Source organism: Stigmatopora nigra, chromosome 2, assembly GCF_051989575.1.
Source record: "Stigmatopora nigra isolate UIUO_SnigA chromosome 2, RoL_Snig_1.1, whole genome shotgun sequence".
NCBI lineage: Eukaryota > Metazoa > Chordata > Actinopteri > Syngnathiformes > Syngnathidae > Stigmatopora > Stigmatopora nigra.
Genome location: NC_135509.1, coordinates 2,845,819 through 2,867,253, shown reverse-complemented (window position 1 = coordinate 2,867,253; position 21,435 = coordinate 2,845,819). Strand labels below are relative to the sequence as shown.

At 44.0% G+C, this 21,435-nt stretch overlaps 1 protein-coding gene across 4 annotated transcripts in view; it reads right to left on the bottom strand.

Annotated features, from left to right (window-relative positions):
• Positions 1 to 21,153, bottom strand: part of stxbp5a (syntaxin binding protein 5a (tomosyn)) — a 37,085-nt gene extending 15,932 nt beyond the window's left edge. For all 4 annotated transcript variants that reach the window (XM_077709096.1, XM_077709105.1, XM_077709107.1 and 1 more), the window contains exons 1-7: positions 20,833 to 21,153; positions 20,580 to 20,755; positions 18,475 to 18,572; positions 6,990 to 7,071; positions 5,378 to 5,478; positions 3,010 to 3,144; positions 126 to 189 (exon numbers count right to left, since the gene is read on the bottom strand). In XM_077709096.1, the coding sequence (XP_077565222.1) occupies positions 126 to 189; positions 3,010 to 3,144; positions 5,378 to 5,478; positions 6,990 to 7,071; positions 18,475 to 18,572; positions 20,580 to 20,747 (648 nt within the window). In that variant the 5' untranslated portion in view covers positions 20,748 to 20,755; positions 20,833 to 21,153. The remainder of the gene's footprint in view (positions 1 to 125; positions 190 to 3,009; positions 3,145 to 5,377; positions 5,479 to 6,989; positions 7,072 to 18,474; positions 18,573 to 20,579; positions 20,756 to 20,832) is intronic.
• Positions 21,154 to 21,435: the final 282 nt, after the last annotated feature.

Genomic DNA, 21,435 nt, shown 5'->3' with positions numbered 1-21,435 from the left:
ACATTGCTAAGCATATAGCATAAAAATCCCTTTGGATTATTTCTCAAGGGGAAAAGAATGAACTCATTGCCGCCATTTTAATTTACATGTGGTTCTGACAGGTGCTTAATAATAGTGTCCAATACCTTCCCCTCATCCATAGGGTTGTCACTGATGTGCACGACTGGTCCAGGATGCGCCTTGGAGGACCTGAAGGAACACACAAAAGAAAAAGAAAGTGAGCAACAAACGTCTCCATCTGGTAATTGTCTGCCGTCCCTCGACGCAAGGGGTGTCGAGGTCAACGCCGGGCGAGTGAGTGTCTGTGAATCAGCGGAGAAAATGTGCTGGTGAGGACGGACAGAGCTGTCAGTCAGCCTTTCGGGCCGTTCAAAGAAATAGCAGCTTGTGAAGATCTGCCGTCCTCCAGTGAATTGCGATGCCATTTGAATATCAGTGAAAAATAAAATAAGAAAAAAGACTCTTCCAGGCTTTGCACTCTGCCCTCCAGCCGAGACAGGCTTATTGTCCAATCTTGACAAAATCTCCCTTCGGAAGCAAGGACCAAGGACAAATGCTGGAGGGGAAGGTCGGAAAAGTCTGACACGGGGGGATAATGCTAACCAGGTTGGAGCCAGACAGTGTAATGGGAGAAAAACACCATTTACAAGTGAGTGAATATCATTTTCCAGGTCTAGCAACAACATTCGACAGCGCTGGAATCCTTGAGAGAAGGTAGCACGAGGTAGAAATCATGTACGCACGTCTGTGAAAAGCTAGCATCACTCAGAGGTGTCTATATTTAGAGCCGTAGCGGCGGATGATTAAAGGCTCATTATTACTGAAGCCGTGATGCTGCAGCTTTTTCAATGTTTTTTTTTCTTCTCTTTCTTTATCTTATCTCACTTGAGCAATCTCACAAGCATAGAGCCCGAACACACACACACACATGCACAAGCGTCACGGCAATTAACACCCACTTTGCGAAACATACACCCGTAACAATCAATTAGCCTCTCGCTGCACTACGAAGGCGACTGGTCCGCCTACGCCATATGGTTTATTTCCTCTTGTCTTAAGATGTTATTCCTCTGTCATCGGTTATGGTTTGACAGATGAAGTCTTTTACAAAAGAGTGTAGATCTTAATGAATGTTTACATTATCTTCTATTCATGCCATTTGTGAATGTAGAAACAAAAATAGAACTTTACAAATGTATGGTGTTCCACAGAGATCTATCCTAGATCCCCCTATTGTTCCAACCTTCCCTTAGGACATTAATATGTAGCTATTAACTGTAATTGTCTGTGTCATATGATTTAATTCTTCTGGTTTCAAGATGTTCTTCCTCAAATTTCCCCCTGTGCGGCTTCACAAATGAAATCTTTTGTGGTAAATTCAATGAAGACCCTTTAACTGCTTTTGTTATTGTGGTGTTCCCTAGAAATCAATCTATTGTTCTTTTATCTAAATTGATGTAACTGTGAAGCATTTGTAAGGCATAGATTTACTCGAAATGTGAGCTTTACATTAAAAACACCCCACGCAGTGGTGAAATGAGGCCAGGCATCCACGGACCGTGTCGCAAACAAGCTGTTACACGGGGGCTTTTGATGTTACCGGCCCGGCAGCAACACCAGATGTTCTCTTCGCAACTGTGTCCGTGTTCTGCTTAAATAAAATAAGTAGGCTTTTTAAGCATGGATTCTAACAAATACAGTCAGGTCCAATATTAATCATGCTACACTTTAAATGTTTTGGCAACCTCTTGTCCCACTTGGGTGCCCACTGAGTGTCACTTTAGCTCAAGTCCATAAAACATACAAACCTTTTAAGATCACTGTACTGAACACAAGAGACTCACTGCCTGGAGACATAGCTAAAAAAATGCTAAGCTGAGACCTTTGGATGGCCTTGTCCTGCTCTAACTAATTAATAATGGATGTAAATGATGAATAAGACTACATTGCGTATACTGTTGGGAGAAATACTGTGAATGAATAAATGTCAATAGGCTTATATGACAATATACAGTGTTTCCAATAATGGAAACTGGAATGAAATAGTTGCAAGAAAAAACTAACTGGTATGTTCAATGTAATATAAATGTCTTTGAGAAGGCTTGCCAGTCGACCTCCAACAAACTTTAACCTTGACTAAATTCTAATGTAATCGTAATGAAGACGGGCCATTATCAATGCAAATTGAACACCGTCCTGCCATTATAAAGCAATTCTTCAAATAGAAAGCAAAGTTAACACGTGTCCTCAAGAGCAGCAGCCGTCCCTTATCGCCCCTTTCAATCTTATCCTCCTATAACGGGAAAATCTCGCTTATCACCTCGCTCTACCTTTCCCCGACACTCCCTCTCGTTCCCCCGCGTCTCCCTTCTCGCATAGTCTCGTCTCCCCCGCAGCTCAGACGTCTGCGTGTGGTGTACACTGATCTTGGCGGACACCTGTTCCGGCCCTCCTCTGCTCGTCCCTCACAGTGTGCGAGGGAGACAGTGGGGGGGGACGTGTGAAGCAAAACGCTCCGGTGAATAATTTAAGACTCTACAGCAGGGAAATAAAATGGAGCCTGTCAAGCTGACAGATCCATTGAATACGCTGTAGGAAACATTGGGATGCTTACCGAAGGACGGTCTTTCGATCTCTAAAAAAAAAATGTCATGCTAACAATAATAACCTTTTTGAAAAGGTAAAATAGTGATTACGCAGCAAGCGTCGAATCACTTAGTTGAATCGATATACGGCCGCTTGTTGCAACGTGGCAATATGACTTCACTTCCCAGTGACTTGAAGCTCTTTGCTGAATCGTGTGCTTCTTTGTGATCAGTCAAGATTTGACATTGCCTTACCGTGTGAATGGATGGAGTATTCCTGAATAAAGGGTCCTCTATTGTTTTTGGTTTAGGGTTTTTGTAACACAAGATTTAACAGCAACAGAATTGCAATCTATCTGAAATAGGACAGACTCTCTTGTTTGGAAATGAATTGGAAATTGGTGGCCAAACGTGTGGCACTCACAGTTCAATGGCTTTGTTCCACATGATGACGTAGCCTGAGAGCATGAAGGACTCCACGTTGACAATGTGGATGTTTCCTCGTTCCGTGCCGATGTACAGCCACTTACTCTGGAAAGGCAGGTGGCAGAAGGTTATCCTGCGAAAGTAAGAAGACAAAAATGGAGTTAAGACACTCCTGACAAATCAAATCGAATACTGAAAAAAAAAAAAAATTGAACCCTACTTTAGGTCAAAGTGAGTTTAATGCAAGGGTATTGACCGACTCTTGCGCTGTGCCCATTTGTTCATCTTTTCATTCCTTTTTCATCATTTCTGTCTTCCATCCATCCCCCCTTTCCACCTCCAGATCATCCCAGGAATAGTAATGTACGACCTTGCTCATTGTCCTGGCTCTACATTGAAATGTCTTTGTATCTTTGGCTGTAGTTTAGAACAATTGTACAGACAGAACTTGCAATCAATGTGGCGAGGTGGAAGTTCAGGGAGTTACTCCAAACTCAATGAGGTCAGAAAATTTCACTCAGCAACCAAATATCAGGTAGGAATGTCTCCAAAACTAGGTAGATGTTTCTCTGTCTTTTTAGACCTGGTACCCTTTTGGTGACAGCAATCCGAAGTGTAAAGTAGTAGTAACATAGCAGCTCATGTGGCAAATCTCTCGACCCCAGGAGTCTTCTAATCCGAGATCCCACTGAGCCCAAATCTCCTGGCAGGCTTTCAGTTGAGAAGAATCTAATGAGATGACAGATTGTGTCCTCCCCATGCAAAGCCCTCCCAAGAATGAAAGCAGCAGAGGAAATGGCTTACTGCACAAATAAATCAAACATCTCATCCGAGTGAAAAGGAAGAGTCTTGTTTACAGAGTAAACATTTCTTGAAGGGACGATTTTCAGTCTGTCCAAGATTTTAAAAGTGGTCCCATAAACTCATGGTGTGGTTTTAGAAACTTGATTGCAAACTCTGAGGAGGGTATTGATGGCTTCGTAGGGGTTCTGAAGGCCACAAACAGAACATCATTTGACCTACCTCTACAGCCCTACATTTGGTGAGATGCAAAAACATCTTCCCAAATGAGCGGAGTTCTTCATGTGCACTGACCATAACTTCCCTTCCTTATTATCTCCCATCATATCAGCCCCCATCTTCGGCGATGTCTGCATCTGTAGCGGCTCCCCGCGAGGCCACGAGGTGACGAGAGCATCCTACGCCGCAGTGACTCGACAGGATTTCTTCCATCTTCTCGCTCGCATCTCCGACTGCGCAACCCACAGACTGACTCACCGCTGTCTGGCGGAGGCCCAGTCTGCCTCGGCTCCGCCTCCCTTTCCTTCTCGCCTCGTTTCGGTGATCCCACATGAATGGACTCGCGGGCCGGAGGGCTTCCCGCTCGCTCGTCCGACTCAAATTTGGATGGCCGGACGGACAAAAGAAAATCCGCGCTAAACGAGGACGCGAATATGGATGTGATGTCACGGTGCGGTCACACACAGAAGGCATGCCGTCCTCAGTTCTTTAATGGTGCTTTAACTGTAACTTTCTTCCCGTCGTCTTCCAAACGCAAATGTCTCTGGCGTCTTCGTGGAGTCCCTCAAAGCAAGACATGTCTCGCCGAGCAGCAACGCAAACGTGTCTAGGGGTGGTGGCGACGCTTACTAAAATGTCAGAGGCAGTCAAGCGCCTCGGCGAAGACGGCAGGCGCCCCGTAAAAGTCGCTAGCGGCCACCTGTCCCTCATGTCAGCGCTGCGTTAGATCACCGCTTCTGACGCTTAACCCATCCCTCGACTTTTACGGGGAACGGATACTAGCGCGTGAGATGATGGCTTCTGATGGGTAATCGTGGCGTCAGTGATTGTAAGAGACAGTTTGACGGAATCCCTTGGGGTCGGTGTTGCGGATCGAATGTAGGCCAATATGTACGGTTTCATATTAGCAGTAATGCCAAAGAGCAAAGTCATTGGCCAAATGGCAAGGAATGAGAAGACGGCCAGACTTGGCAAGGAAATTGAGTTAAGAGGTTGGTCAGACAAGGAATTAACCTTAAAGTCAAGAACATCATGGCATTTAAATGAGGGTTTAAGTCCTTGCGTGAAGTACATTAACCCTGTTAATTCTATGTTGGCAGACATATGAGGTGTAATGGCGAAACAAGGACCCTCTTCTGGATGGTAGAAACCAACCTAGCTATATCAGATTGACTCAATGACCCTAAAGATAAGCTATGGGCATTAATGCTATTTGATTATGTGCTGTTACTGCTAAGTGATGAGCTGGAGGGGCCCTTCAAGGACTGAGCAACATTGTTTGAATGACCTAAAACCAATGACTACCTAAAACTAGTTTGAAACTATTTCAGATAAGACAATCTCACCTCTCTCTGCTGAACTTGAGCGAATGCAGGATAGCCGGTCTTTTTTGCCTCAGGTTCCAAAGGTGCACCGTGTCATCAGCCAGAGCACTCACCAGCGCCCCCTGTCACCACAGAGATTAATTATGATTAATAGTCAAATATTTTTTTACAAAGCAATCATTAATGGGACAAGTGACTATTTTTGGTGTTTTAAAACTAAACCCTATTGACCCGATAAGTCACATTTTGGGTCATGTACGTCACTGGATGTATATTTGTATATTATTCAACCATGAACTGCAGAAGATACATTAGTGAGTTAACACCAAGTTAACTCGTTAACGTGCCCAGTTTGTTTTATGACGTCTTCTGCCAAAGCATGAGTCATTTGGCGCTTTCCTGGAGAGCCATGATGTATATAAAAGTATGCGACGAGTAGGAGGCACTAAAAATCATTTCCAGGGGCTCTCTCGGGCTGCTGAGTCACACTCACAACATTGTGTGTGTTGAGGAAAGAAGAACAAAAACACTAATGATGCTTGCTCTTTGTCAGGCCTAATTAGTTCACGGGTAAAACCCCATTAACAATCACTCTTGTGATCAAATGTCCCTTAAAATGACCTCTGGGAAAACACCGTTCACTGGAGCAGATATTTATTTTTATTAATACTGCAGAATCAAACTCAGTACCGGAAATGTAATGCAAACTTTTGATTGACACTCTAGGATGGGAAATTATTTTGATTACGTGCCCAATGGTGGGCACAAGCTGAAAAAGTACAACTATTACGGGAGCGTCGTGACATTAAAAGCACCTTTTGTATTTGTAATACTTTTTCAAAAGGGAGAAAATGCGATTGCCGCGGATGAACATTCACAATTCATCCCCAAAGTCATTTAAAATGACACTAGGTATTGAAGACAATTTTTGCTATAAGCTTGAAGGCAACATTTTATTCCATCTAAGAACATTTCGAAAGGGATGTAATAAGAACTGAACAGCAACAAATCAAATTGATAGGAGAGATTCAAACCACATAACAACAATTGCCCCCAAAAAATCAAATAAAAACAGCTATAGAATGCAAGGAAATGTCAGTGGACACAAAAAAGTTTGGTTAAGGTAAGGCTTAAAGCATACTTTGGTGATAAGCTAAAGTTCTCCGCTCCGAAAAGTTCTGTGTGGCCTGAAGCGCGAAAATAGAAAAGTGCCATTAAATTATATCCCAGCTCAAATGATTACATTCCAGACAAGTCTGCTTAAACATTTTCCAAAATGTACAGCACTTGGTGATTGACGGCACTAGAAATACAGATTTATTTTCTGGTGATAAATCTGTCTAATAACACTTTGGATCTTTTGATGAACAACTGCTTCATATTTTTTATAGCTCTCATAAATATAACTTTACTTTTTCACTCATGGAAAACAACCTTTTCTTTTGTCAACAAGTAGGCCCCATAAGCATAGTTCAGACAATGACTGTCTAGACTTAAACCCCATAGAGAATCTTTCGTGCAATACTTTGCAATTTTCTCTTGTGATAGCTAGACTTCCCTTTCCATACATGCATGTGTTTTCTAAATATTGCATTCATAGGCATAGTACATAATAAAGGAGTCTATGTCCTACCTCATTGATGAGAAACTGTAGCTGGATGACGGCCGCCCCACTTTCGTGTTGGCAGTAACATTCCACGCCCGGGCGACCAAACCTGGAGGATTTATGGTCAAGGAAATTGTGGCAATACATTATGAAAAAAGTGACTTATTCCTACATGTGCGTTTAATCTTCTCTGTACAAAAAAATGCCAGCCATAAGACCCGAGTCTCGGCTTTTGAAGGACATCTGCTGCATGATATCTGCCTGTCCGAAACCGACATCTCTCGTACGATAAAAGCACCACCAGTGGGTTGACTTTCCTAAAATGCTATCATGAACACGCTTGTTCACTAAAGAGAGAGCTCACAGGGGGGAGTTTTAAGGTAATGAAATAAACACAATCAACCGAATGAAAGTGAACATTCCTGCTGAGGGAAAACAGGAAAAAAAAAACAGGAAAAAATCCAGAGAGGAGCAGACGGAGGATAATTAGAAGCTCTTTGTAGGTGCATGGGTGAGCTGGCTGATCATATTCATTCATTCACTCCCTAGATTCGGTAAAGAGAGGCCATTTGTCATAGTTGGGGAAAGATGGGGGAAAGATGGGGGAAGGATGGGGGAGGGTCACCCAGTGGATGACAGAGTTGCTCATCATTGTGTATATGCGCAAGTGTGTTGGGATGTGTGCTTTAACTACACACCAAAATATTGGCTCGCGTATGGATTGTAATGCGCTACATTAACTATATAGACCACCGCCGCAGCCGCTTATTAATATTTAAAGCATCGCCGACACTGCTGCTTTTTACTTTCGGCGGCCATTATATTAGGTACACCTGTATTCCACTAAATTGGATGAAAAGAAGAAAGACTTTTATGCCCAGAGATGAAAACATGGTGGAAAAAAAGTCTGAAATATGGAGATACATTCTTGTAATTGTTGAGATATTCAGGGGGGAAAGGGGGACAAGATATGGCGTTTTAATTAACATTTTTAAAAGGGCCCAAAGAGCACTCAAGAGTGTAATCAGGTTTTCCTCTCTGGGTAGTAACAGACTTTGCTTCCAGGCCACAGACACGACCGCCATTTATGAAGTGATTTCCATAATAATTCCTGGTGCAGGTAATAAATAGCAAAGTCAAAAAATATGGCTCAATTATGTGAGGTTTTGCAGGACAGATAAAATGTCCCCTAGAACGAGTTTTTAGATCATTTGGAGACTCCAGTTCCATTGCAAAGAGTAACAATTTTCTATCAAGTCAACCATTTGTCTGTTAGATTGAGAAAGACTTTTTGCTGACGGATGACGAAGCTCCAAGAAATAATTAGCACTGTAAATCACTCGGCAAATGCCAAATGCTATTGTTTAATCACTAATGCCAGAGAGAGAACAGGGAAGAATTTCAACACCACAAAGACAATTGGTTAGCTTCACTGACTTGATTATGCAAGAACCTTTTCAACAAGACACCAGATTTGAGAGTACATACTTATCAGGAGAATTTAGTAAATGGTGTCAATGGCTGACAATTCCATTGAAAAGTCATTCAAAATGTTGCCACTTACATTTTACACATTTTCTGTTCTGAGAGAAGATGAAATGTTGTCATGTTCAAGAGTTGGGCTGGGACTAAAAATAGCAAAAAAAAGGGGGATTAAAAATAGAAAGCGGCCCCAGCGTGCACCAGTGATATCAAAGCGGAACAATGGCAAAAAGAGAATGCATGTCGGCGGCGAGCTAAAAATACAATGGGAGCAAGATTACACGCCAAGCAATTCTTAAAGCGTTACCGAGTGCCTCTCGTCGGATCCACACGGGACCGAGCCGGCTGCATGTGTCACACTTGCTGACAAGAGCTTTTTCTCATCTCTCTCTATCCCGTCATCACGCCAAAAAGCCAGGACAGGCCGGACTGACCGCGGGCGGCAATGAAGCGAGCGGGTTGACGAAGAAAACAAAAATGAAGTGGGTCATCTGCAAATCTTGTCTATGGAATTCTCTTGAGCAGATAAAGGGAAGATTTTGTGTCTTTATTAGCCTCAAACCGCCAGGCCTTTGCGACTGAGTACTACTTTCTATCATGTTCTACATAAAGTGTTAAGCTCTTTTTTTTCTCTGTCTTGTCAGATTTGACTTTTGGCAAAAAAGCGTACTCCATTGGGTTTAAATCCATTGAAGCTTCCCATCCTTAACAATTCAATTCCTAGGAATCATTTACTTTTGTACTAAAGTCAGACACTAGATGTAAATATGCCGAATTGATACCATGACGGGGAATTACGAGGCACTAGAAGCAAAGGCTGTAAGTGAAGAGAATCCAAGCAATAAGGGAGAGAGGGATGGGGAGAAGGAGCAAGCCTGGAAGCTGCTATGACGTTGGCGCCCAAGTGACGTCAACGCTAGCCACTCGTGCATCAGCCTGCCAGCGTGGGGGTGGGTAGAGGGATGCTGAGCCTGCGGGCACAGACTGTAGCCAGGCAAAAGAAGTACAGAAAAGAAAGACAAACATCAAGGCTACAAGACTATTTCACCCAGGAATGAATGGAAAAAAACAGATATCATACTCCACCTTGACCTTGATCCCCTTCCATCCTATCCAGCTGCTACACAATGATAGCCCGCAGATGTTTACATCCAATTTAAAGGCCACCGAGGGAGTATAACATCCACTCCTGCAGGCTTCATAGCACACTCGAAAAAAGGTGTTCAGTTTCATACAAGTCAGCCCTTTTTGCCATTACAGTTCAAAAGTAACAGCAAAAACTGTATCTATCTTAATGCCTTGTAGTTTCTTAATCTATACAACAAAAGATGGCTGACATGATGATTTCCCAGGTGTTTTCTACTATAGACAGAAAGGATGGATGATTTACAGAGCAATCACAGGTTGTATGATAGCATTCTGTATTCAAGGCAGAAAAGTGAAGTTCACAAAAGTGCAATACTATTCATTCTATCCACCTCTTATATTTGGACAATACCTCATTGTGTGGCATTGAAAGAAACAATGAGTACCTGCTCTAAAAATCTGCCACTGGAGGTTTTATTTTGAAATCAGCTGTCCGTGGTGTCTTGCTCTGCAAGATGCAGTGTTAACTGCTAATGTCATTGAAAGTTAAAAATTCTGCAAGTCGAGCTTTAACCAAGCTCGCAGCTGTCGCTTAGCAACAGCGGGCAGGCACAATGACGACGGCAACTAGCTGGCTGGGTAACAATGCTGTGGCCAACAATCCTCCTGACTGTCAGTTGACATGTTCTTAAAGGGCCACGCGACCTGTCAGTGAAGGCCGTTCCCCCCATAAGCCAAGGTGTACAAATTAAGCATCCGAGCCATTTTGAATTTTGATGAATATCCGTGTGGCACGTGCTTTAGAAGAAGAGAGGATTGTTGTCGAAGCCGCGCCGCATGTAAATGAGGCGAAAGGCAGCCACGTACAAAATTCTGATTTGCTCGGCGCGGGGATCGTATAAATAATTTCCCCAGACGCGTGGGATTCATCATGCAGACAAACAATTTAGGCGGCACGCGGACGATCAGCATTTTGTTGGCTTCTGTACTCATTTTGGAAAACAATGGAACCAACGTGCTTGTTTTGGAGATGTTGGAGCGGCTATTAAGTCTTTGGCTGCCGGGGGCCATAGACGTCCAATCCATTCTGGCTAGTAGCAATGATTCGCTGGCAATGGGGATAAATAAATGAGTTTGGGTTGTTTAAAGTAAAGTAAATATTGAACTTTAAACAATACAATTCCCCAAAGTTATCAGTCAGGCTAAATTTGAGCCAAAACGAGCCCCAATCCAAAGAGTTTATTCAAAATGAGGCCAAGCTTTTTCTAAAACAAGTCCTTTCATCTGACTTTTAGTCTGAAATATTTGGTGTAAATGAGTTCTCCACAGTCCTGACTCACATTCCCCCTAACTGCAATGTGAATCACTACTCGTCCTCTCTTATAAATAGTAATGGAATGTTACTCAAGACTGTATTGAAGTGGCTTACACTGACCTCTACAGATAAACAGGAAAAACATCCGTTTGTACTCGACCTACGGCTTTATAATGAAATATTTTGATGGACGGGAGCCAGCGATGGTAAGAAGGCCCATGTTAATTCAATTTCCAAACACCGTAACCCCCACCACGCTGGAGGGATGATGGAGGACTGCCTGCTCAGTTGTAGTAAAATGACAGCCAATTTTGAAGAGAATATCTGGAATGCGATGACACAAGGATTGTGGCTGATTAAGGTTTTGAAGGAAGAGGTTTTAGAAAAGAGAAGAAAAAAAAGCATGAAAGATGAGGAATTTTGACTCAGCAAAATAGCTAATGGTCGGAACAAAGTCATGACGTACAAGAAAGTGACAGGAGAGGTGAAACGGAACGAGACGAGGGAGGGCGGGAAAGTATAAATTAAAGCTAAGCGTGTATTCAAGGAGAGATTTTCATACGGCACGAGACATTCGGGGAAGAGTTGACCTTGCGGAGAAGACTTTTGAAAAAAAAGTAATGTGTAAAAACTCAAATTTTGATTCTAATGATTACAATTCAAAAGCATAAAAAGCTGAGCTACTATTTAAACCTTTTTGGATGTCCAATTCATTTCTACTGGGAGTAAGACAGTATTTTATTCATTAAAAAATGTACTTGGACATAGGAAACTGAAAAAAGAGGGCTTGACTACAAGTGAAAGAAATGCAAAGGAGGAAGAAGTTTGTGACTGGATTTCCTAGTGACTATGAATAATTAAAAGGGGTACAAGGAGCCAATGCGTGCATTTAGATGGCTTTATGTATTACCCTCTCAAAATGCCTGACAGGGAAATATTTTACAGTGAATGTATGATCGTGTCAAATTAACCTTTAACACAGTGGTGGTATTTACTGTAAAAATTGGAGTCGCTCAATGAAGTATCAAACATTTCTCTTTGTACAAATTCATAAGGTCGACAATAACAACATTTAGAACTACAGTGAGCCTGAAAACATGGGATGCCTTTCAATTTTCTTTGACAAGGCAAATAAAATGATCACTAAACAACCGCCTATTTGAGAAGAATCCTCATTTTAGCTCCATTTATATTTCTATTTCTCCTCGTGAGTGAGCTGCTAGCATTAAACATTAGCGACATGGGATGACAACATGCTGTGCTCTTGTTCCTCGGTTCACTTCATCGGCCATTACCCTGGCGGGGCTTCGCAACTATAACGTTCTCATATTGGCGAGAGAAAAAAACGATGAAAATCCTTTGTCGACTTTTAGATCCCGAGCTGAGATGCGCACGTTTCGCTGAGTCATCGGCAAACAAAATGAGAGCCATGCAAATGCGACGCACTCACGGATGCATTCAATTTATTTGCAATTTTCCGCTATGTTTGACTTTCAAATCTTTTGCAGAGTTTCATCACTTCCATAATGTGTCATTAGAGCTTCGATGATGAACACTTTTTTGCCAAAAGGTACCCCAAAATCAGACAAACATCCCTCAACTAAAATTGAACCAACACCATCGTCCAAACACGAATAGAAACACACTTGCGTACAATATGCTGACGCAATGCAAAGGTTTCTTTGCATGCCAGCAATAGCTCCACCTGAAAACACACCAAAAGACACCTACAATACACACATACACTGAAGGCAACTTGCTACAATGGCTTGAGCCATTAAAATTTTATGCCTCTGCAGCAACAGTTTCTAAAAATGAGCACTGGGACCGGCCGCTGATTAGCGTGGAGAGAGCAAGGGGACACAGCATGATACGGTGGCTGCAAGTGTCTCCACAATGTCGATTTAGAACTGAAACACATGTAATCCTTTGGCTGCAGTATCATGTACTCGGAGCATCGGATTTCAATGTGTTGATGGAAAACAGTCTAACACAGGAGGTAGACTTCTGGAAGCTAGCTTTTTATCCCTTGCTCATCACTCGATGGCCAATCAAAGCAAGGGGCAATTTATTACGACAGCCAGAGCTGTCCAGGAGATGGACAGCGAGAGAAATCAGGCCAATGGGAGCAGATCGAGGCTTAATGGGGGCCGGTGCCACCGTCCTCATCATTCACATCTGCTGGTGGATGTGAGATAGCCAGAGCTTGTGGCTTAACGGGCAAATTAGCCGTTTCAGAGTGAAATCAAAGCAGCAACCAGCAAATGCTTGCAAGGTTATCCCTTGCAAGGCTTTCCATGTTATGAGTCACATGAGAAAAAGCAAGATTTTGGCAGCGTCTGCTGTGGACAAGCCAGGTCGAGAGCCAATCGCATTTACTTCCAAATTTTTGCAAACCACGCCCCCGTACAACATTGAGTCACACGGCCGCCATCACTTTGGCTGCCCTCCATATACAGACGCTTCTTAACAGTCTAATCTAATGTTCCTACTCTTCCTACACTTTCTTTCCCTCCCCTAAGCTTGCCAACAGGTTTTGCCACACTAGGTGCCGAAAACTTAACTTCAGGCTAAAACTTTGGTTTCCAAATGACAAACCAAGGGTGCAGTTTTGCACCCGATGCCCTGACCTCTGTTGTGTTTGTCTGTAAAAACCTGTCAATGCCATTCAAAATGTGCAGACGACTGCAGAACCTCGCCGATTCTGGCAAAGCCTCACATTGTCACAAAAAAGGATGAATTTACTGCAACACTTTGTCTGGGAACAAACATAAATATAACTCCCTTGTCATAAAAAACCCTCCCCCCATATGTCTCTACGACTCCTGAATTGCCTGCCCACAACCTTTAGCCCTTCAATCCCCCCCTCTTCCCCTTCAAATCACAGCCACTCTGTGCTCGAATCGGACAGAAAGGCACAAACAGCCCGGCGGCCGGTCTTCCGCCGGACGCGAACACGCTCGTACGCATACGCACGGCCAAACATAAATACCAACAGGCTGCAGTGGGGGAAGGGCAACGTGTATGTCAGCCATGTGGCAAGGCATTAAAGGCTGAGTCACGCCGTCATGGGACACATGAGTGTCTCCCCTGCGGGGGTCTTGGCATGATGGCGGATTTAAGGGCAAGCAGCAGAGTGTGCACGCTTGTGCGCACGCGTGGCAGGAGTTTAACCAGCAGGGACGAAGCCGCATGTCAAGACGAGCGTCGCTCTGTTTGACGGGCGGCGCAAAGTGCCAATTCAGGCCTAGAAACACAGCGTCGACCACAGCCGAGCCAGCAAAAGGCCACTTGGACGCTTCTTCATAAAATACCAAGGATTCAAGCTGACAACCAGCAGGGTGAAAGGTGGGCCAGAGGTATATTCGCCCCCTCAACTCCTACTTTGTGCTAGAAGGAGAAAAAGTACTGCTAGCAATGCTTTGCTCTGAAAGGGGAATAGTCACAAGGTCATAGTGAATAGGAACATATTTGCCTAATTAGCTCACTGGCTACCATTTATGGCAATAGATGTCTAATCCATTTGGACTGGGAGGTCGGTGGTTGATGACCCTGTTTCAGCTTACAGCTCATTTTCCCACAAAACTGTGAAACTGCACTTACCTCAAAATAATTGACTATATTCACATGAGTATTCTTATTATATTAAGCTGAATGTTTTCTTATCCAAACATTGAGTCTGCACTAGAAGCTATTTGTTGGAGTTAAGAGTAAAAATGGGGAAAGAAAAGTCAAATATCAAGCAATTGTGTATGTGTGCTCCACAGAATGGCTGAGAGCAACATTATACACATGGCCAAGTCGGCTGTCCAGGTTTGTTAGAGACTGCAGAGGAGGACGCTAATATTCTCCAACTGGAGTTGTTTAGAGGTACACGAAGAAAAGTAATAGTGAGCCCCGAGCAAAAGAAGGTAAAGTGCACCATTTCGCCAGGTTCAGGAAAATATTCTGCAAGAAATTCAGCACAGGAGACGAACAGGCAACTAATCTAAGCATTCTGCTAATATTCAAACTCTGACCTAAAGCCTTTAGGTCAAATTTCGAATTTGCTAATACAATGAGACAATAACAATATTACCGCAAACTTCAAAATACTTGAGGAAAGACTACAATAAGAACAACATTGATGAGCATAGAATGCCTCATTTCTGTTTTAATGACGCAAGCTAACGAGGCCTGTCGCTAATTAGTTGTGTCGATTGAATGAATGTTGAGACAATTAGTGGACAGATTGATAAGTCAATCAAGAAAATGAGAAGACCTTTGATTAATTGTGAAAGATGATTCCGACTCAGTGCTTTGTGTCGCTGTAATTGGTTGAAAGTCTTTTTATTTTTGTTTGTTTTTCGTATAAGGAAAAAGTACTGGAGGGGTGGGTTCGCTTTTATGTTGACACTTGTTACTCATAATAAGAGTTTTCATCATACTTTAATATGAGAACAGGGCGTACCGTTCGGCTAATTGAATATTTGGATTCCATTTTTTCCAATTAAAGTGAATCAGGCTGGTTTTGAAATTAGACTCCTTGGGGGAATCGGTGTAAAACAAAGTAAACATAATTTTCTTTTAAACTTGTACAGCCCTGCATACATATTTAAGCTTTTTCCCCCTTGTTCTATAGGGTGACATTTGCAGTTTGTCCACGGGGCAATTACTTAGTAAGCATACCCATAGTCTACTTAGGCATTATCTTTCCGAACGTCAAGCTCACCTGTCACCACTGTCTGTTTGCACAACCTGGGTAATTAAAGGTTGCATTTTTATCGATTGAGCACAACCGCATTCTGTGTTTGCTGTCGTGTACGGTTAGACTGATGTTGAAAAAAAACAGCTGCCGTAATGTGAGACCGTTCATTGGTGAAACAGAAGGCTACACAGTCAGACCAGGCTTAAAAGGAAATCTCATTGGCAGCAGTGACATATTTCTAGAATACACAACAATGTGGATCATGTAAGAGAAGCCCTGTGTGGTTCAAATCTCACCAATTTCAATTCAATATAAATTGTAGATTTACCAAATATTACAACATGAAGAGACAAAGATGGACAACGCCAAGTGGCATCCGGAATCACGATGAGATGCGTGAAAACCAATGAACGAGGGAGCGTGCGACATTCCCTCGGATTAAGGCTAATGCTCTCTTCAACCTTTCCATTAGAGGCCTAGTAAGTAAGTACATTTCAGAAATCATATGTCTCGCTGAAGCGTGCCACGTCCTCTGATAGGCACGAAGCAGAACAGCACTGGTAGAAGACAGACCGCCATTCCATTTGGCTCGCTTGTCGGAGTTAAAGGACTTTGGCGGGCAACCCTGTCAGCAGACGCCGCAGCCGCTGAAGGAGCGGTGGCTAAATTGTTGCGGCACTGATGCAGCACAATTTGTTTTCCCACTTGTGAGAAGCTGCGGAACAGAGGTCGCGCTTGAGAAAAGCATGAGGGAGTCCTTTGATCAAGTTGCTGCTAAAACAAACTCGGTAGAGAGCAGAGGCACCTGGCAAAACCATCGTAGTACAAATTAGGATTACTTTACTTTTGATGCAACCAAACACACACCTTACACATTGATGCACATAATGTGTATTACGTCTCTGCCTCCGGACAAATATTTCCTGCGAATGTGTGTTATGTAGCTGCCATATTAGCTAGCCGCCACCAGCCAAGTGCCATACCCAGAATCACAAGGGGCTGCCGTCTCAGCTGACGTCGGGCAAAACGCCAGACAGTCTCAGGGCGCATAGATGCTGTGAAATACAATATCGCCTTTTAGAAAAGCAATTCTTCAAGGACGTCAAATGGAAGCATTGACGCCAAACCCAAGTCTACCACACGACAGCACTTACGAAGAAAAGAAACTGAACACGTTACAAAAACAATTCTGACTCTTCAGCCAGAAAAATCTAAGAGTACCACTGCGCCTAAAGATCAATAGGAATTCTATTCCTGGCTATTCGATTCTTGAAGCCAAGGATGGGATAGCCTGCCTTTCCCTCATTCATCCAACACTTATGGGACAACGTCCTCTCTTTCAGCTTGCCACTGGAGGCAGGAGGAGCGGCCATCAAAGACTTCTGGGATGGGATCGCATCTAGGGGAAGTGATGGGCTTTATGGCTCCAGGGGGATCAGACCGTCTCCTCTGAGGATACATATACACACACATGTCCTGTTCCTGCTGTAATTCTCAGTGCTCTGCCACGGTGCCAGCCCGAGGCCCTTGATCTGCCACTTCCTGCAACTCTCCACGGGGGGCGATAGGGGTGCTGCCAAATATCCTGGCAGTCCAGTCAAGTCGACAGACACACAGGCACAGTTACCACACAGGAGAAAAAAGGAACTCGTGTACCAGCCAGTTTGTCATGGGCTAAACTGCCAATTTTCAAGTAGAACATCCAAATCGATGAGCTCCAAACGACCACTTCAGGTATCTGTGATTTTAAATGTAGACTTAACCCAGGTTATCCACACAAACACAACAAAGCGCTCAACATAAACACCTACACAAAATACAGTTCGAGATACTGCACTATTTATCATAGACAATGCATTGGATCATGCTATGATGTCTAAGACTCCATTACGGCTTTGTTTCTGCTGACTACGCCGCTATCGCAGCCATCAGATGAGCAGACAAAGATGAGACGGGACCCTCATTTGACCTTGACTGCGATAAGACTTTTGTCTGAGCCAATGATCACTCCAACTCCAGATATGTCCCTAGCTTCCATTTCCAAGAAGACTCATCTTCATCTTACCGGAAAACAACTGAGGTGATGCACGACTACTGAACGTTGGAGCCCCTTCTACTTCAGTCTTTGTTGATTTTGCCCACTCAGATGGCCTCAGAGGCCCTCTGACATTTTTGCAATTAAAAGCTTGTCCTAACCTTGACATCGAAGGTGAGCGTGTCCAAGTCAAAACGGCGGTTGCCATCAACGGCCAAGTCGACGGCTCTCCATCACGCTAATGAGCTGGAGAGTGTTGCTGCACAGGCAACGGAACACACGGAGGACCTGTAAAAGCAGCCTGACAGCGGCGAGTTGGCTCTGAAGCCGAACCACTCCCCGCGGCGACGTTTGTTTGCAAGCTGTCGTTGCTGTTTTCCACCATTACTTTCAGTAACTTTATTTCCTGCTACCTTACATGTGTACTCATACTCTGTACTGCAAGTAGTTATATTAAATGCTTGCATTTCCTTATTTCTCACAAATAGTTTTTTCCCCCGCTAACTCATCACTTCTATTGCTTCACATTAAAAGCCTACACAACACAAGCCCACACACATGCGCTTGTCCTTTCAAATGTACAAAATCTTACCATTACAGTTTGTTATTTCTTCACACTTAAAATATTCAATGTTGAGAACAGTTATGGATATATACATGCTGTATACCAAAAGTGTGAAATTCATTTATTTTGTCACCTGCCAGACCATTTTATATGGAGTCCTTCTCAGGCCCAATATGATTGAAACCCTTGCAAATGTATGCAACAATATTTCCACATACCTGAGGAGTAGGCAAGCCTTGCCCTCGCTAACAAAAAATAAGCCCTTTGGGCATTTGCTTACCTGCCAGCAGCTCGTGGTAGGATGCATGGACCTCAAATTTTGAAAGCTCCTCAAAAGGATACAATCTGAGCGCACCGCTCTGAGTGCCAAAGGCCAGTATCTTCTGCACGGGGTCGAACGCCATGGACGACGGCTGGTACGGGAAGCCATGACGGACTGTCTGCGCACAGATGGCAAAGTTTCAATTAGCATTTGCCAGCTGTATGGTTACTTTGGGAAATGATATTGCACACCTGGCTGGGGTAAACATACACAGCAGATGGACTAAAAGTGGAAAATTCTGAAATAGTCATATATAGTGACCTACATAGTCAGTTTGTCATCGTGGAGTACCGATCAAAGACAATCAGTAGAAATACACTGCATTTAGAATGCTTTTATAATCACAGCCTTATTCTGAGATCCTCTCTGCTATCACTTCTCTGTGTTTTTTGCTTTTCTCTCCCTTGGCGCCTCCCACATAGATGTGCTGATAGTTGCCTAAAGATATGGGGAATTTGAAGCAAAGGCAGCGATTTAACTGACTTTTTTGGGGGGTGGGATGGGTTGTTTTACCGCTCTGCTCCACTGAAGGTGTGCAACTGTAGCTTTATGACATCAGTCATCTGGCAGAGGCCCGTGTTTGTTTGCTCAGTGGCAGACGGTTAAGGATGTTATGTAAGTGGCACCCAGCGCAGCACAGACACCTGCCGTCGTTGTGGTGTGAATTGCGTTCCCGGCCCCAACTTTAGGTACATCTACCCGCAAAAGGCAATGACAGGTGTTGCGATTCACACTGGTAGGGGGGTAGTCATTAAATTGGATGTGTGTTATGCAGGCATATATCAGAATAAATATCCTCAAATATGCAGTAAGGCCATACAATGCTGACATCCCATATTTTTAGCCACGGGGTGCAAACCTTTATCTGTCTATTGCATCAAACTGTCCATTCAGGTATATGTATACACAATGTACAGGCCTTGCACTCCATTCACATAAGGACAGTCCTTCAGTTTGCCAAAGCTTGTGTTGATGAGCTTCATTGAAGAAGAGTAGAAGGGGAATGGTCATCTTATCTTGGGAGTGTTGGGTTTTTCAAACTTGAATATTTATCTTCTCATCCAGAAATGGAAGAAAGACATGACTGAGACTCCGTTGACATGACCTATTGTCCTACAACTAACTGACTTTGGTTAAATTGGGGACCACAAAGTATAGTCCCACAGGCTTCCAAAATCCCTTCGCCTACAAGGTAGCAACCCTTGATCTAGCGCAGGTGTGGGCCAACTATTCACAAAGCGCTGCCATGGGTCTTAGTTTTCAATCCAACTGATCGGGAAGACACCTTTTCACTGATCCGGTGACTAAGAGGTTCCAGTTGGGTGCTGCTTTCAGCAGAAAAGTGGAGATTGTGGAGTATGTGGAGTAGAAACAATGAATCCACATTTGACTGTATACATTTGTCACAGTCACAACTTACATTGCCGAAGCATACTGTATACAACCACATCTTCCGACTTCACACACCACAGGGCACAGAAAGAAATAAAAGCACAGAGTGTGCCGGGTGCGTGCTGCATTATTAACCCCATCCACATGCCTGCTATTGTGAACACTGGAGAAAGGGAACAGGGGGGGAATTGGGGGGAACCTTCCTCCCAGTAATTTCCCTAACAGAACCCACTTCAGCACTCCCCGCTCCCCGCCCAGATCAGATCAATGACGTTGGGTAAAGTGCCCAATGGAGAGAATGGAGAAAGAGGAAACACGCATTCCACACACAGTTCCAGCGAGATCCCATTCCCCAGCGTTCCACTAATCCAAAGCAAGCTGATTATGCAAGAGAGGATCAACGTAGCCCATCCCCTTTGATATGACAGTTCATGCCAAAACCGCGTGCACGCAGAAATGTGAATGTAGAAAGAACGTAGTGATTCAATAGCAACGTGCATTTAAGTTCCTGTGCCATAGGTATCAATCCTAAGACCCGCAACCCAGGAGGGTTTAATGCAGTGTGTAATTCTTGAAAACAAACGAAACCCCAAAGAAACTGTTAAAAAAGGGGTGGGGAGAACATTTCCATAATTAAGTCTAAAACCACCCTCCAGTTTTAATCTAACATGACCCAGCAGAAGACCATAGCCAAGGGATAAGCTACCCACCCCACCTCACATTTTTGTTTTACCTTACAGAGCTGGAAATGCTCGGACTGGAGATGCTCCTGGACCAGATGGTTCTCCTGCGGACCCGCTTGAACCGACGGGTTAGAAGAGGAAGGGGCGGGGGAGGATAGGGAGGAGGAGGACGCCTCTTTCAAGCCGTCCAACACCTTCCTGATGTTGAACTTCTTCATTTTTGTCACTGCGGAAGGGAGCACACGTTGGGCATGAGTGGAGATGCAAGGAGGCGGGGGTTGAGGATGGAGAATGGCCACTTACGTACACACGTAGTCTCTCGCTCGCTCTCTTCCTCTATCTCCACCCGGTAAATCTCACGTTTTTAGTGCGTGCTTTCCTGCCAGGTCTCCATGCTGCCAGGCTGGAGCCGCACGGTCTTCTTTTCAATCAGCAAAAAAAACAAACCCCAATAGGAACGAAAAGAGAAAAAAAGGCCGGGAGGAGGGTAAAGGGAAGAAGCTGCAGAGATGCTGGCGAGTGGGTCGGTCGGTGCAGCGACGTACTCGGACCGTGGCCCCACTGCGTCTCGGCTATTCCTCCTCTGCTTGCCCCCTCCCCTACTCTCCCTCGCTCTATCTCTTGCTCCCTTGTTGTGCGCATGCGCATCCGTCGGACGCAGAATCCCGCCACATTGCCTCTTTCTTTCCCACCCATCCACTCTCTCTCCTCTCTCTCAACGATGCCCCGCCCTCCATCAAACCAGTCACATCCGCTCTCACGCACCCTCCCTGTGCCTGAGTTGTTCTCCGTTGCACCCGCTGATGCTGCGGTGAAATGGATCGGGTCCCCAATGTGAGTAACTGAGTAGGATATTTTTTTTCTATTTACATTAAACATGCTTGAAGATAATTGCTGTGCCTATGT